Source organism: Dromiciops gliroides, chromosome 3 (genome assembly GCF_019393635.1).
Source record: "Dromiciops gliroides isolate mDroGli1 chromosome 3, mDroGli1.pri, whole genome shotgun sequence".
In the NCBI taxonomy this organism is placed as follows: Eukaryota; Metazoa; Chordata; class Mammalia; order Microbiotheria; family Microbiotheriidae; genus Dromiciops; species Dromiciops gliroides.
The window spans coordinates 647,026,461-647,044,124 of record NC_057863.1 but is presented as its reverse complement, the minus strand read 5'-3'; the positions used below and the strand labels follow the sequence as shown (position 1 = coordinate 647,044,124).

At 51.9% G+C, this 17,664-nt stretch overlaps 1 protein-coding gene across 2 annotated transcripts; it reads right to left on the bottom strand.

Moving 5' to 3' along the window:
- Window positions 1-331: 331 nt before the first annotated feature.
- Window positions 332-17,326, bottom strand: NOVA2 (NOVA alternative splicing regulator 2). Of its 2 annotated transcripts, XM_043992914.1 has the most exons (5): window positions 17,121-17,326; window positions 14,859-14,930; window positions 12,269-12,412; window positions 6,644-6,810; window positions 332-5,137 (listed from the first exon to the last, which is right to left on the bottom strand). In XM_043992914.1, exons 1-5 carry the CDS (start codon window positions 17,317-17,319, stop codon window positions 4,076-4,078), a joined length of 1,644 nt encoding a protein of 547 aa, XP_043848849.1. In that variant the 5' UTR covers window positions 17,320-17,326; the 3' UTR covers window positions 332-4,075. The 2 variants fall into 2 exon arrangements, with proteins under 2 accessions (XP_043848849.1, XP_043848850.1); XM_043992915.1 differs by lacking the exon at window positions 14,859-14,930.
- Window positions 17,327-17,664: the final 338 nt, after the last annotated feature.

Sequence of the window (17,664 nt, the reverse complement as noted above, 5' to 3'; positions counted from 1 at the left end):
GTACTCCCAGGCAACAGCTTCTCCCCTTGCTCCCCTTGAACATTTGGCACTTTATGAGAATCATCAGGGAATCGGGGAGTCATACACCAAATGAGACAGACACAGAAAGGAACAGAAAGACATACACACACAAGGTGGGGAGGAGGGAGGAGTGTCAGAGATGGAAAGAGACAGCCAACCAGACATATATGGTCACATCCGCATCCACACACAGATAGGTAAACAGAAATAGAGGGTCAAACCCAGGAATCCAGGGAATAGACAGACACAGAGTAGAAACAAAAAACACAACAGAGACAGACTCACAGGGCACACACACAGAAGAATGAGATGGAGGGACACAAGAGAAAGGGAAATCTCAACAGAGGGAGATAATAGAAATAGAGGAGTCTAAAGAGAAGATGTAGAGGCAGGATAAGAAGTTAGGGGAGTAGGGGGAATCTGCCCGAGCTGGGGGGGCAATAGCCCATCACAGTCTATAGCTCATAGCCCAGGGAAACTTTGTAACCCCCATTATAGCATTCCAATGGTCTGTTACTGCTTCCCTCCTACCCCCATCTGCCAGGAAGAGACACTCAGTGCAAAAGCGGTAGGAGACCTTGAGGAATTGGACTTTAAATAATGAAAAGATTATACAAAAGGGGCATGGGGAGCACTGGGAAAAGTGGGGGTAAAAGAACAACCTTAAGGTCCAAGTAGACCCCAATGGTTGTGGAACTGGAATAGGATTCCATAGAGGGTGGGTGTGAGTATCTTCCCTGGCTTCAGTGAACTATTGTCTCTAGCTGGGGCAAGACTCCTGGGGTCACGGGACAAGAGGGTTGAAGATTCAGGGGACAAGGGTTGTAAGAGCTGTGGGAAATAGACTAAACATCTGTGGCAGAGGTTGAGGGGACCCTGTTTAAATATTTAACAATCTTCCAGGCTTGGTCTACTTGTCCCACCCTACCTCTACCCTGTACTCCAGGAAACACTGTAGCAAAGAAACTGAAGTCAGACTGCAGAAGAGGCTTCTGGAGAGGAGACCACAGGCATGGGGACAGGAAGCAGCAGGAAGAAGGGGTAGGGGAGGTTGCACAGTCCACAGGTGTGCCCCCTGCCCATCCTCTTCCCTCCTTCCCCGTTGCCCCTGCTTCTATGACCCTGCAGGAAGTGGAAAGGGCAGATGCAGGTGTTGGGGGGGAGGGATGGGTTCAAGAGGAGGGTAGTGTAGTTTCTTTCTGGATCATCTCCCCTCCTTGTCCCCCTCCTCCCAATTCTGCTACACATCAGTTTTACAGAGAGGGAAACTGAGGCCTAGACAAAGGAAGGGACTGGCCACAATACATCAGGCCTAGAGCTGGGATTCCAATGAAGGTAACTCATCTCACTCCACAGAGTGCACCTCAGGGTGGAGTAGATTAGAGAGGGGGAGAAACCAGGGATGTGTGGGGAGGGGGAATAAAGGAAGCAGGGAAGAGACAGCACCATAAAGGGCTGCAGTAGGACCAGCACATTAGGGGGCAGTGAGCTTAGCCATGCATGCAAATGATATGCAAATCAGCTCGGGCACCCTGGGAGGTCCCATCCTTCCCAAATCCAAAATACAGAATACTGCATTCTTTGGGGATGGTAAACCCTCCCTTCCCCCTCCCCCTCCCCCCAAGCCCCCCAAGAGATAAATATATATATATCCTTTGTATATAAATATACAAAGATTGGAAGATAATTCTTTTGGCACATCTAGACCACCCTACCTTGGAAGGGTGTGATCAGGGTCCAAGGAGTTGGGGGGGGGGTTCAGAAGGAGACAGGGTCTCCCTCCCTTCCCCTACTGGAGTCTGAGGGCAGGATATAGAAAAAGCCACTTGGATAGCCCAGCTCCTCTGGTGACCCAGGAGGGACATGAGCAGACAAGGTCGGTGCGAGTTACCGCTATTGCTTCTTCCTTGGGAAGGGATTTTCACATTTTGATTTTTGGGATCTGCCCCCCCCTCCTGGGGCTCCCCCTGAACTGTGGGGAGAGAAGAATCCAGAAAAAGTAGGTGGTAAGTATAGAATTTTGAAGGGACAGGGAGCTATCTCCCCCCACTCCCTCAAAGATGCTGATGCTGGAACCAGGGCATCGGTGGCGAGTCCTGGTTTAAGAGGTGAAAGGGTTGGGGGAGGGGAGATCAGTGCAGGGTGGGGAGAGAAGGGACCAAGGGAATGGGTAGCCCAGGGATGGAGCTGACCTGGCTACTCTGCTTAGACAAGGCAATCAGAGTTTGTTGCCCCCCCCCCAAAAGACCGACAGGTCTGCATAACCTACTTGACCAAGCAGCCTTTGAAACCCCAATGATGTAGCAGGATCGATTAGACCCTAACAAAATATACTAGTCCAGACTCTATTCACACATGCTTGTCCAGACCTCTTTGAAACATGCTGATCAGACTGTATCAAAAGACATCAGTCCAGACTCCATCAAAGTTCCACAGGCCTCTCAAATCCCATCCCAAATTCACCAATCCAGATGCTATCAACATGCTAAATTAAACCCCACCCGGACACACCAACTCAGACCCCACCAAAAAAATACACCAATGCAGACATATAGAAGCAAGCACATAGAGAGGGCTTGGGGTGGGAGAGGAGAAGGGATCTTCTGAACTTCCTGCACCCACCCCACCCCACCCCACCCCAAACAAAAGTGGCTTTTCTCTGAGATGAGCAGACTTTGGAATCTGAATGGGGACAATCCTTTTTCAGACATAGCTGCTCCCCTCCACCTCTGACCCAGCACACCCCCACGACGGAGCCAAGTCCTGTCTTTTCCCTCCTCCTTCATAGCCATAACTCAACAACCCCTTATCCGGGAAAGTGGCCCTGTCCTCCTCAGAGTCTCATGAGGTCTCCTGGGCCCCTGTAAAAAGGAGGGTAAAGTTGGGATTTGTATTAGGGAGTCCATCCCATTTGGGTACTTCCGAGGAAGTGGGCCTGGAATAATACAAGGACTCCCCACCCCGCCATCCTAACAGTTCAGGGAAGACCCTTCACCCATGCACAATGTCATAGATAGGAGGAGCCTCACTGGGTCTCTGGGAAAAGACCTCCCCATAAGAACACAAGAAGTCCAAGGAGACTGACTCTAGGGAAGACAGAAAGTCCTGGGTTGCCCTCAGGAAGTTGCCCCCTGCCTCCTTTTTAGGGCTCTGAGTTCCAGAGTTTAGGATCATAGGATTTAAAGCCAGGAGAGACCTTAGAGATTATTTTGGGCCAAACCCCTCATTTTACAGATGAGGAAACTGAGGCCCAGAAAGGTTAAGTGACTTTCTTAAGGTCACACAGCTAGTAAGTGGCAGGCAGTCTGACTTCAAGTCCAGTACTCTCCTCAAAACTAGGTAGTTCACCTTGACATACTGGACTGGAAGCTTCCCTGATGTCACTTCCCCATTAAACCAACTTGACCATGTTATAAAATGAACCCCCAGTAACCCCGGTTGAGTAGGGGGATATGAGGGTGGGCAAACACCCTGGAATGGGGGGTGGACAGGACCCTCAACCTCTACCACAACCCAGCTCATGCCATGCCAACCAGGATCCTATCCCCACCCCCTCAAAGCCCCCTCATTCCTGATTGGAGTTGCAACTGGACTGGGGGTGAGTGGGATGGAGTAAGAAGGTGCAACATCTCCCCTCCCATTTTACCTCTGAAAACAAAAACTGACCAACCAACCAAAAAAAAATCCCTTATTTAAAAAAAAATAAGAAAAATAAAAGGAGGGAAAGAAAGAGAAAAATAATGCCGTGTTTTCTATTAAAATCAACAAAATATATACAGATATCACACAGACTGGGGCCCCCAGTCTCCCAGCTGCCCTGGAGGAGTTGGGGGTCCAGCTAAGCACAGGGAGGTGTGTCAAACTGGGGGAGGGGAGGAGCATGGGGAGCACCTCCTATCCCCAACTCCAATCCAACCACTCAAAGGTGGGGTGGATTTAATCGAGCCCCTTGCCCGACACCCGAACCAAACCAGGATGGGGAAAGAGGGACGGCGTCAGGGGGTAGGGGGGAGATGGGTGGGGAGGGTTGGGAGCCATTGCTCCCCGCCCCCTTTTATCCCACTTTCTGGGGGTTCGTGGCACGGACCCCTTGCTCATAGGTGACCCTCTGGCTTATGAGATACTGTGCAGCCTGTGTGGCTGCCGGACTGCCTGTAATGGTCACCCGCCGGTTCCGAGTGCCAGGCAGGAACTCCCCCTTCTTAGAGATCTGGATGCGGGCACCTGTCAGCTCCTGGTACTCTACCAGCGTCTTCCCCCCCTTGCCCAGGATGGCACCCACGAGGTTCTCTGGCACCGCAATTTCCACCAGCTCCTTGGCGCTCTCTGCCGCTAGCTTCTCGGCTGCCAGGAACCCCCCGGCTCCTGCCCCGCCACCCCCGCCACCCCCACCCCCTGCTGCTCCCAGGTAGCCATTGGCAGCCGCTGCCAAGGCAAAGGAGCCCAGTGCCCCAGGGGGTGGTGGGGGCGGGGGTGGGGCCGCACCAGCAGCTGGCCCAGCAGCAGCCTCCCCCGCATAGGAGGCTAGTAGATTGGCAGCAGCAGCAGCAGCTGGGTTTGCCCCAGCCGCCACAGCCGCAAGGACCCCTGAGGCCGCGGCTGAGCCGAGGCCTAGGCCCAGTGAGTTGGCACTGTAGCCATAGCTGGCCAGTGTGTTGAGGGCCGTACTGATGGCCAGCAGGTCAGTCCCTGAAAAGGCTGGCAGGGCAGCAGGAAAGGCACCCACACCTGCCAGGCCCGCTGGGCCAAGGAGGCCAGAGGCAGCAGCAGCGGCAGAGGCTGCGGCAGCGGCTGCTGGGAGGACATCAGCTGGGCTGGCATAGGGTGAGCCCGTGGGGTTGGAGTTGGCCACAGGCCCCGCCACATTGGCATAGCTGATGTTCAGGCAGCTGCTGCTCTGCGGGTCCTCCTGCACCTTCTGGACGATGGCGGCCACAGCCTTGTGCACCTGCTCGGGCTCCCCGCTCACCGTCACCACTCGCTCCTGCAGGTTGATGCCCTCTGGCTTCTGGGACAGCTGGACCCAAGCGCCTGACTGCTCCATGACCGCCTTCACCGTTGCACCCCCTTTGCCAATGATCAGGCCGGCTGTGCTGTTGGGGACTATCAGCTTAGCCTGGGGGTGGGGGAAGAGGAGCAGACCAGGAGTTAAGGAATCATTGCGACTATGAAGCTTTAGATCTTAGACTCAAAAATCCCCAAAGGACTTTAAAACCATGGAAGAGAATGTTGGAGCTGCAAGGCCTCTCAGAACATAGGTAGAGTAGCCTTATAGAGCATCTCGTCTTCCCCCTCCCCCAGTTTTACAGCGGGGGAAACTGATGCCTAGATGGAGAAAGGACTTGTCCAAGGTCATCTAGAAAGGTAAGGGCAGAACCAAGACCAGGATCTAGTTTTCTTGTCTCCTAGCCCAGGGCTTTCCCACTAGGAAGGTTAAGCAATGACATTTTCTCTTCACCAGGTTCTGCCAAGCTGACCCTTTGGCTCTAAAGATGATCCCAAAGCCCCTATAAATAATTTCTTCTATCGGAGGAAAATGAGGAACAGTGGGGAAGTGCTGAGGAAGGATAAATTCCCTCCTCTCCTGGGGCTGCCTCCCTGGTCTTGACTAATCTGGTAGGAAGGAGGGTTCAGCACCAGGGACAGAGCCCACCAGTCCAGAGCTACCTCTCACTTTCTTCTCCTCAATCTGTCTGCACCGTTCATTTTGTGGAAGGGGGTGGCCAGTTTAACTCTTGGATCTGAGCATTTAAACACAGATAAACTGAGCCTTGGTGACTGTCTTTAAACACCGAAACCCTCCCTTCCCAATAAGGGGATGGGGAGAAGTCAGTGTGGGGATGGGGTGACTGTGGGTGCCTCTCTTGCCTCTCCTGCTAGCCCTGGGTAGGCAGCCAACATCCCTTCCCTCCTTCCCTCTGTCCCTCCTCCCTTCTCCCCTGGCCCGCCTCCCTGCAGCCGGAGCTAGTTGACAGTTGTTGTGGCAACCGGCTGGGTTCTTGAAGAGGTGGGGCCATGAGGGAAGAGGGAATAAGAAGGATGCTCTGCCCCGCCCAACAGCTTCCCTTGTTGCCATGGTGATGGGGGCAGGGCATCTCATTGGCCCCCATCCCTCCCTCCTTCCTTTTCCTCCTCCAATATAATCCTTCCTTCTTCAAGATGGCTGACATTCCCTCCCCTCCTCCCTTCCATGGAAAGAGTAGAAAGGGGGAGAATTGTAAAGGGGAAGAAGGGGCGGGGTGATAGTGGGGAGGAGGTGAAGGGGAGGTGCCTTGGGGCCCTGCTTCCTATGTGGAGAGGAAGTGGGAGGCAGGTGGTCCAGGGGGACAATGGGATGAGGTGGAGGGAAGAGGAAGGGAGATGGGAGATGGGGGAGGGGTTGAAAGCAGAGGGGCCCAGAGCCTACAGGGACCTGAACAAATCCCTTCTCTGTGGTCCTTCAGTGGCATTGTGCCAGGCTGGTCTTCTCCTGGAAGCCTTCCCGGACTGACCACCCACCCCCACCCCTTCAGGAGAGGGAGTCTGACCTGCTTCCTCCCCTTCAGACCCAGAATTTCATGAGGGCAGGGTTATATCTTCCCTTCCATTCCCAGAGGAATTAGTTGTGGGGCCCAATTTTTACCTGCTTGGCCCTGTCAGGGTTCATAGTGGTCTGTGGCTGCAGGATGCTGGCCACCTCAGGCTTGGCCATTGCCTGTGGGATTTCTCGAACCTTCTCTGCGATGAAGCTGTGGACGGCATTCAGGGCCTCTGCAGTCCCCTGCACCAGGCATACCCTCTCTGTGGTCCCTGAGGCCCAGCAAAGGTTAGGGAGGGAGGGAGGGAGGGAGGAGGAGTAGAGAGATAAATGTATCAACACCTTTTCCTCCTACCTCCAGGCAATCCTGAGCCACCTTGGGTGCTTTGAGATCTTGAGCCAGAACTGCAGCGAAGGGGGCCTACCTGGTTCTCTATCATCCCTTCCTCCCCAATTCACCAAGATTTTTTATTCTTTTTGAAGTCTCCCTCACCCTGCCCCAACGGATGGGGGGGGGAGGGGAGGGGACAATGAAAGGTCTAAGTGTTTGGAGATCATGGGAGGAGGGGGGCCTCTATGGCTAGCTCCTTCGATGATTCCTGGCTCCCCTGGTTGCCTGGGTAACACTGCCCCCTCCTTCCCTCCTGGTGGCTGAGGCTGGTTGCCCGAGCAACTGGAACCCCCTTATCGCCAGAGCTGGACTGAGGAAGGGGAAGGAGGGCCGTTGCTGTGGCAACCCCTTAAAGCAGCAGCGTACCACCAGACTGAGAAGCTTTGGATCAAGTCGGGAAAGGCTAGGCTTTGTTTGGGGGGGGGTGGAGATGGTGAGTTGAGTATAGGGGGATTTGGCCCCAGAGTCCAGGATTTGAATAAGAAACAAGGGAAAACAGAGAGGATGAGTTAGGGATGAAAGCGTGGGATATCCTGAGGAGGGGGTATGACCCCTCCAAGTATGAATGGCCCCTGAGTTCCACTTTTGGGTGGAACACACACAAAACCTAGAGGGAGATGGTGTCTCTGACAGAGTCGCAGGTAGAGACAAAAAGAGGCAAAGACACCGAGATGGAGATAATGCAGAAGTACAGGGTGCTTGCCTGTCTGCTAGCACAGTAAGTGGCTGTCTATGTCCTGGGGACAAGGCGGGGGGGGGGGGCAGATGCTGTAACTGGCCTGTCTCGGTGAGCCGATGTTTCTGGGGAAGAAGGGCCAATGTTGACTCTGTGTGTCATGCCACTGGGTGTCTAGGTGTCCTGGTCAGGGTGTTCCTGGATGTGCTTCTCCCCCAACCCCTCCAGTGCTGGGGCCTGTGTCCCTCCCCCAGAACAATAGCAGGGTCTGAGCCAAGCGTGAGTCAGGGCTGAGCCTGCCTGCCCCAGGCCTGGCGGGTTGTAAAGGGCGTAAATAGGAAAGGGTGTGGGGCGGGCTTCAGGCCCTGTGGGAACCAGGGAAGCTTGGGAGGGGTGTGGAGGGGTACACTGGCTCATCTGGGTGACCTCTGAAGTCCCTTCCAGCTCCTACAGTCTGATTTACTAGGCTGGGATGATAGTTGGGAAGACCCAGAGCATAGTCTCCTCTCTCTCTCTCTCTCTCTCTCTCTCTCTCTCTCTCTCTCTCTCTCTCTCTCACACACACACACACATGCACAATCATGGAAGGAAACTGAAAGAGACAGACAGGGACAGAGGAAAATAGAGAAAAGTAGCTGATGTGGTTTAAAATGTCTAGAGTTGAAGGCAGGATACTTGGAGTCTGGTCTCAGCTCTGACCCCTAACTGCTTGTGATCTTGGGAAAGCCCTTCTCCTCTCTAGCTTTGGCTGCCCTAGAGTGAAAAGAGCAGTGGATCCCAGCTCAGAAGCCTTGAGGTCAAATCTGAGTGCTGCTGGCCACTAGCAGTGCAACCTCAGCCAAGTCCCTTCCCGCCTCTGGAGCTCAATTTTCTTCTCTCTAAAATGAGGTAGTTGGGTCAGATTGGCTTTGTGTGGTCCCTTGTAGCTTGAGGTTTCTGGTTCCATCATTTCATTCATCAACACTTGTGGATGTGTGTGATTCTATGGCTTGTGAAGTGGAATTGGGGACACTGAAAAGGCTAATTCCAAAACCCCCCCAAAAAAGGCTTATTCCATGTTCTGGTTGGAGGAAGGCTAGGGAGAGGTTAGTTCCTGGTTGTGGGTCCATGTGGGGAGAGGGCTATGGGTTCTGTGTGTTATAGGGGGATAGAGAATGGATAGGTTACATGTGCTAGGGAGCTCAGGGTGCTGCATGCAGGGGGTCCTATGTCTCATGACAAGGAATTCCATGAGGTATGTGGGTTCAGAGAAGTCCATGTTTCACTCACATTAATAACAATGATAATAGAAATAATAACCACCATTACTCACATTTATATGTTACCATCAGGCTCACAGGCAAGTGCCTTCCTCGTAGTAGAACTATGGTAGACTTATATGTATATAACTGTTATATATATATATATATATGTATATATGCTATATAGAAATACTTATACAGTATATAACACATGTGTATATATACACATATTTATATGATATATCCCACCTTAATATATATATGTGGCATAGAAGCATGTGTGTGTATATGTAAATATATACACTTATCATAGTATATGTATACATAATACTATATGTATATGCATACAAATAATAGTACTAATGTATGTATATAGGTATGTGTATATCTATCCATCCATCCATCTATCCATCTCTATCTTCATCTGTCTATCCATTCATCTGTCCCTCCATCCATCTATCCATCTCTATCTATTCATCTGTCTATTCATTCATCTATTCATCCATCCATCCATCCATCTCTATCTATTCATCTGTCTATCCATTCATCTGTCCATCCATCCATCTATCTCTCTATCTATTCTGTCTGTCTGTCTCTCTACCTACCTACCTATCTATAATATTGCGGGATAAGAACTTGGTCTAGGATTTCATCAATATAGGGAACTGCCAGGTGAGGAAACTCCCTCCCCCAGTGCAGGTTGGTGCCTCCTCTGCAGTTTATATATTCTTTGAGAGTTACCTTAAGAACTGGCAGGTTGAGTGATTTGCCCAGGGTCCCAGAGGCAGGATGTGTGAGAAGGTGTGAGAAGCCAGGTCTTCCTGGATCCAAGTCTGGTTCTCTATCTGCTGTGATGTGCGGCTGTGCTGCCTTACCAGGTGTAAATACTACTGTCTCCAATTCAGAGATAAGAAAACGGAGGCTCAGAGAGAGAAGGGTCTTGCCTCAGTTGAACAGCTGGTTATTGTCAAGAACTAGGATTCCTGGCTCATCTATAGGCACCATAGATTTACAGCTGAATGAGCCCTCAGAGCTTTCTCGCTGATTGTAAAGATGGTAGGATAATGCCAACTCTTTTTTTTTTGGAGGCAGTTGGGGTTAAGTGACTTGCTCAGGGTCACACAGCTAGGTAATTGACTGAAGCTGGATTTGAGTCAGGTTCTCTTGACTCAGGCCAGTGTTCTATCCACTGCACCACCTCCAGCCCCTACCAACTCAGTTGGAGCAACCTTGACAATTAAGACTGGTGTGACCAACACATCCTGTTCTTTAACAGAGATAACCATAATAACAAATGTTTATAATAGCACCTTAAGGTATGCTAAAGCACATTATATCCACAAGTACACATACACATACATACATATATAATATGCTCTATATTATAAGATAGTATATGTAATCCATAGCATAAAATACACTCTGCACATGTATATTTAATATATATGTATGTAATTATATGTATATAAAGCCTCAAAACAGCCCTGGGAGGTGGTTCTATTATTTCCCTCATTTTACTGATGAGGAAAGTGAATTGCTCAGTGTTTCTCAGATACTAAGTGTCTGAGGCAGTTTTGAACTCAAATCTTCTGACTTTAAATTCATTACTCTCTGCACTTTGCCACCTAGCTGCCTCTCAGATGAGGTGACCAAGGCTTAGTCAGGTAAATGATAAGCCATATAGGTAGCTAGTGGCAGAGGTAGACTCAGAGCCAGGTTCTCTGACTGCAAATCCAGTGATCTGTCCAGTATACTTTGCTGACCTAGGGTGGGGGATGGGGTCTCCGGTCCTTTACGGAACTGATTGTCTTTCCACCAGCCCTGGTTCATGGAGGCAGGAGGCCATCCCAGTTAGTCTCCCGATGATTCCCAAAACCTCCAAGGTGGTGTGTGGGCTCATGTTCTGGCTTCTCCCTAGGAATATGGGTGGTCAGGAATCTAGTTAATGGGAAAGGAGATAACCCTGGTCCTGATTAACCCAGATCATTCCCCACCTCTGACTCTGGCTGAACAGTTTAGATAGGTGGAAGGGGTCTGGGATTATGAGAGTGGCTACATCCTCACCTCCTACCTTGAGCTCCCCCTTCTGCTGTTTGACACACACAAAAATCATATATTAGGAATGAGGGCTTCTGGGAGGGGATGAAACCAGCCAAGGAAATCTGAGGTGGTGTCTTCTTCTGGGACCCAAAGCTATGGGACTGGAAGATGCAAAAGGTAGCAAGATATTCATAGTATGGAGATGGGGTCAATGAGAGGTAACAGTGATTATAGGAGAGTGTAGGTGGAGCCAGCTTGAGTTATGGCATGTACTGGGGGACAGACCCATTGAAGGAGATGGTGAAGTGGCAGAAGAGATGGGGGCAGAGATGAGAGAAAGAGAGAAAAGAGTCAAGGGAGAGGAAGGGGAAAAGTGAGAGTATTTGAGAAAGCACAAGAGAAAGATACAGGGAAGAAGAGATCAAGTGAGTGAGTTATAGACAGGAGGAAATGAAAATTCCAATGGGGGAAGTTAAAAGAAAAGTAAAGGGAGAGATTTTAGAGAAGGGAGAACAAGATGGAGCGTAACAAGGTTCTTAATCTGGGTCTATACACGCCTTGGGAGATTTCAGAGTGGTTTGTTTTTAGAAATATTTTTTAACTATTTCAGTATAATCGGTTCTCTTTGTAGCCCATGTATTTTTATTTCACGCCATTTAAGGACATTCTGAAAAAGGTCCCATAGGATTATCCGACTGCCTGAGGGGTCCATGGCAGAGAAATAGATTCTGGAAAATAGGATCAAGGGATTATAGATCTTTACCTGGAAGGGACCTCAAAAGTTATTATATCCAAACCTTTCATTTTATAGAGGAGGTAAATATGGCTCAGGAGGTTAGTTGACTTACCCAAGGTCACACAGTCAGTAAATGACAGAGGCAGATTGGAGGGAGAGCCCACATGAGAGAAAGAGATGGAGGTGGAGACAGGTGATATGGGGGGGGCATTTGAGAGAGGAGAGAGGCTATTGAGACAGAGATGGGGAGCAATACACAGGGATGAATGAGTGAGAGGTAGATAAGAGGAAAAAAATAGAGTGAGAAAAATGTGAGGAGGGATTAAGGAGAAGGGATCCATGGGATGGGAGACCTTTCAGCATGGACTGAGGGTACCGCCTGGTTTCCCCCCACCTCTCTTACTTCTGGGCTCCCCCAGGGGGGCAGGTGCAGGGTCCAGGGCCTGACCCAGCTGCTGCCCCATGCAAATGAGACTCATGGAATATGCGCAGCTCCATTGTCCTTGGAGGAGGGGGGAGGGGTCTTCTGGCCCCATCGGCTTCCCTCTCTCCTGGGGGTGGGGTGAGGGTGAGGGGGGTGGAGCAGGAGCACCTGTCCCTTTAAGGAACAGCCCACTGGGCATCAGAAAGGGGATGGGGTTCTCACCGGGGTAGAAGTCCTTGGATTTGGAGAGCTTGATGGTGGCCCCTGTCTCCTTCTGCAGCTGCACAATGGTTTGGCCGCCTTTGCCAATGATGGAGCCCGCAGCATAGCTGGGGATGAGCACCTTTAGGAAATATTCACCCTCCTCTGGAGCAGGTGGGTGGAAGCAGGGAGATGGGGCTCAGTCATGGGGTTTCCCAAGTCTTGATTCCCTAGCCCTAGAGGACATAGCTCTTCAAGGGCCCTGCCTTCCCCAGGGGCCCCTAAGACCTGCCTCCCTCAAGTCCCCAAGGCTTAACTCCCCCAACTCAACCTCACCCCAATGGGAAATGGCCCCCCTCTTTTACCCCAAGGGACAGGCTACCCATAGGCCCCCCACTAGGACCCAGTTCTCACAAAGACCTACAGGGTGCACCCCACCTCCTCCAGTCCTACTTCTTCATAGCCCTCCAGGACCCATTCCTCTAAGATCTCACCTCCCTCCCCTCTCTTCATGATTTACCTCCCCCATGGGATATATGCCCCCAGTCCTCTGGGATGCCATTCCCCCAAGGGTCGAGGCCCCAGGCCCCACCCCAGCATCTCCCTCCAACTCTATGAAACCTGTTCCCCAAAGCACTACAGACCATGAGTCCTCCAAGGGCCCACACATGGGCATATTCATATGGCACATATCTTGAACCTAGTATCTGTGAGCAATGTTTCTCCCGCCCCCAACAGAACATCAACTCTTTGAAGGCCAGCACCTTTTCTTCTTTTGCGCGTGTATTCCCAGTGCCTGGCACACGGCAGGGATTTGTTTCTTAAATACTTGTCCACCCCAGGCACTCAGACCTCTGCATCCCAATTTTGGCCCTGGAGGAAGAAAATTGGGGGCATAGAGAAGGCGCCTGGGCCTTGGACCAGCTAGGGCTCTAACTGGGAGCTTCCCGGGCCTGGGGCAGGTGAGGTGCCAGGCTGAGGCCTTGCCCCAGGGAGGCTCAAGCCAAGCCTCTTAAACTCACCAACCTCAGTCAATTAAGCCAATTAAACAATTAGCCCCTGGGGCCCCTCCTCCTCTCCTCTCCACTCCTCTGAGGTCCTATGGCTTTCTAAGATTGTTTCCGAGTCTAGAGCCTTAGGATTCCACGATACTTAGAAAATTCTATGTTCTCCCTAGGTCTACTGTGCCTGGTGAGTCCCCTGCTAACCTATTTTACCTCCCCCAATGGCAGTCTTTGTGATCTTCAGCCCCCTACTTCAAACTTGACCAGATGAAGGCTGGTAGTGGGGGGGGGGGAAGGCTATTTTGGATCCCTAGGTGGATGGGTGGGGGAGCTCTGGGGACTGTTGGTTTTTGTTTGTTTGTTTGTTTTACACCTATTGGGAAAGTCTCCTTGTAGTCCACCCTCCCTTGCTCTTGTTGCAAATTCTCTGTTTACATCACCACCTGTTCTTCTCCTATCTCAGTTTACAGCCATTCTCTAGATGGGTCTCTGTAGTTCCCCTAAAGGCCCCATTTCCTTAGCTCTTCCTTTCCCTATATCCCTTGAGGAAGCTCAAGGATATGAAAAGACCCACTGGATCCGTGTCTTGGCTACGTTCCTTCTGGAGGGCCTGGATGAAATGCTTCAGATTTCCTCTCTGGTTAATGTGGGAGTTGGTCTCTAAGGTCCATGTCAACTTGGACCATCCTAGGGTTCCATTAAGCTACAACCATGGTAGCTAGCTGGACTCCACTCCTTAATTCTTAATTCCTGCTGCCTAATTCCACAGATGTCTACCTAAGGGTCCCAGAGAGGGAAGGGAGGGAATTGCAAGTAACACAGTATGCCTGAGATAGAGCCCGGCTGAACATGCCTCTTTCTTTTCTTTTCTTTTTCTTTTCTTTTTTTTTTGTAAGGCAATTGGGGTTAAGTGACTTGCCCAGGGTCACACAGCTAGTAAGTGTCAAGTATCTAAGGTTGGATTTGAACTCAGGTCCTCCTGACTCCAGTGCCGGTGCTCTATCCACTGCGCCACCTAGCTGCCCCAACATGCCTCTTTCTTTGGGAGTTGGGAAGTCTACCCCCACTCCCAGAGATTGTTCAAGGAGTGTTCATCAACATCTACTCCCCCCGCCCCCAGCCCTGAGCCAAGTGGTATCCCTTCTCTAGGAGTCTTCTCTAGGGCCCCCCCTTTCCACAGTGCCAAGGGCTAAAGGCTAGACCCACCCGGTAGTGTTTCTTCCTAAATTCTGAATCCCTTCCATGCAGTGAGTTCTCTTTTTTCCTGTGGTCAGGAACTGGGTTCCATGTCCTTGCTCCTGCCTGGGGAAGAACAGTCCCCAAGAGTGAGGGAGTTCTTAAGAAAGCTCTAGGACAACAACTGACTTCCCTCCTGGAAAAGGTGACTGAACACTTAGGCTATAGATACAGGGGCACAGTCGTCCAGTCCAGTGGGCTTGAGAATGGAGGTAGTGTTGTTACCAAATGGGGAAACTGTGGCTTCTTAGAGTCACAGCATCAGAATCTTAATCATCTTGGAATCTTAGCATTCTAAAGTTGGGATGTCCCTTCCTGTCCCCTCAGTTTACAAATAGTGAAACTGAGGTCTAGAGGGGAAAGGGACTTACCCAAGGTCACACTGTGTGAATCGGGGCTAGAAGCCACATTTCCCAATTTCCAGGTTAGGTTTTTGTTCCTATCTGGAGAAACAGAAAGGGAATGGGGAGTGTGGGGGTGGGGAAAGAGAGCTATCTCCCCCAGTTCCCTGGGGGCTCTTCTCTGGGACCCAGTTCCCATTCCCACCTCTCCTGTGTTCCAGACAAGGAGCAGAGCAGAAGAGTAGGGCAGAAGAAAGAAGGGAGGGAGAACTATCCCGCACAGCCCTGAGCCGGGCTGGGAGCAGGAAGAACCACAGGAAATCCCCTCCCCCTCCCCCAAACTTCCCTTTCCTCTCATCCTCTGTTGTAGAAACTGGAAGGAGAGGGAGGCTGGGGAAAGGGGTGTGTGGTGTAGGGCTCCCTAGATTCACATGCTTGGCCTGTTCCCTCTTCTTGAACTGGGAAAGCTTGGCCCATTTTGAGACTCACTGTGTCCCCTTGAACAAGCCCCCTGCCCCTTTCCTCGGTCTCGGTTCCCTCATCTGTAAAACTAGGGACAGGGCTGGATCATCTCTAAGATCCCTTTTGGCTCTGACATATTCTAACCCCTCTGATATTCTGTGACTGAGGGAAAGGGACATATCTAGGCTTTATTTCTTGTAAGGTCTCTGGTAGTTGGGAAGAGCAGGTTCTGGGGGTGGGATGGGATGACGTGAAAGTTCTTCCTCTCCACATCTCTGGTCCCAGTATCCAGCTTTGACATGGGGGCTAAGGAACCCTAAATCAGAAAAAGGTGACTTCTTGGTCAAGGTGACCCAGAGGAAGAGCCCAGGGTCTTCTCACTCTCCTAAGGCTGAGGACTAGAAGCTAAACCTGGTGGGGTTCCCTGGACACAATAGTTTTTTTTTTCTTTTGTGGGGCAATGAGGGTAAGTGACTTGCCCAGGGTCATGCAGCTAGTAAGTGTCAAGTGTCCGAAGCTAGATTTGAACTCAGGTCCTCCTGAATCCAGGGCCAGTGCTTTATACACTGCACCACCTAGATGGCCTGACACAATAGTTTCTACAGGTGACACTGAATCTCCCTGCCACTTCCCAATGGGGGACAATAATTCTCCTCCATCATAGTCACACATACAGCTCTTGTTACACCTACACAGCCTCCTGTGTCACATACAAGCCCCCACACACCTGTCAGTCTCCCTCATCAGTCACACTCTGCCATGTCTCTCTCACACACACATAACCACACCCCCATTGCCCAATCACCTGCATAGCCTCTCTCAGGTCACCCACCTCCCCTGCTACACACAATTCTCCCTCCCCCATCAGTGAACACCCTCTAGTGTCACACAGATATACACACCTGTCAGTCACACTCAACATAGTCACACTGCTTCTCATGTCACACACACACAACCACACCCCCATCACCCAGTCACTAGCTCCCATGTCACACATATACACAATTGCTCAGTTCCCTCAGTCTGGGAGTTGCACCCTCCCTGGCAGAGCTCCCCCCCCCCCCCATTGCCTTTGCTCATTTCCCTCCCTCCCCTTACTAGCCACGGAGAACCCCATTGGGAGACCCTCCCTATTTAAGACGCACCCCCTCCCCTTCCCGCACATGCACACACAGGCCCAGACACCACGGACAGATCCTTCTATGAATAGCTTCTACAGATTAGGATAGAATATGGAACCAAGGGCCGGAAAGACATACCCACAAATGCGGGCCCCGGGTGGGAGGGGTGCTGGTGGTAGAGACCCCGCGCACTACCCATCCAAGGGCAGTCAAACACCCTCCCCCCCATCAAGGACACACAATCACACCCACCCACCCACCCTACCAAGGACACACGCACACACATACACACACCCAAGACACACTAAATGGATGGCTCGGGAAAGAGAGCGGAGCACACAATCACACACACAATCACAGCTTCACACAGATGCCCCCTCCCCCCTCACACCGGGTCCATTTCCACCACCACCCCTTCTCATTCTCCTACATCAACCCTCAGACAAAGCACCCGGGAGGTGGGGAACACTAGAACACCCCCCTTCCCGCGATTGTGGAATTCTCTCTTTTCCCCGCCCCCACCGCGCCCCCTTTGTGCCGGGAGGGGGGGAGGGGAGACCCCATTATTGGGGCCTTACAGGAGGGGGGGCAGGGGGGGGCCCGGGCACCTGCAGGAAAGGCTCCAGGGTCAAAGGATCAAGGGAATTGGGGGGATGCTGAAGGAGAATTGGGGGATGCTGAAGGGGGGGGGAGCTGCACCACTTCTCACCTCCCGTGTTGCTGCGTTTGGTGCTGACGACCTCGGGGGGCGTCTCCAGGGGCCGCTTGCGGGAGTCCGGGGCCTCGGACTCCATGGAGGTGCCGTGAGATGCGGGCGGTGGCTGCTGCGGTGGCGGTGGCGGCTGCTGCTGTGGGGCCGGAGCGGAGAACAGGCCGTGCGCCGCCGCGCCGGCGGCCATCATCTTCATGGTGGGGGGAGGGGGGAAGGGATGGGAGGGGGATTGGGGGGAGGGGGAGAGACAGGGGAGGGGGAGGGAGGAGAGAGACGGGAGACCAGAAAGAAGAGGGGTGATGAAGGAAAGGAACAGAGCTGGGAGGATGGAATAGGGGAGTTCGGAGAGCAGAAGGGAGAGGTTGGAGGGGCCGCCAAGGGAGATGGAAAGGGAAAGGAGTGGAGGACCCTTTTGGAAGAGAGGTAGGAGAAGGGGATGGAGGGAAGGCTGGGACGAGAGACTTGAGGGGGACTGAAAGAGCGACAAGGAAGCTAAGTCTGAAGCCGGCAGCCCGGAGTAGTAACTAGAAGCGAAGCTGAG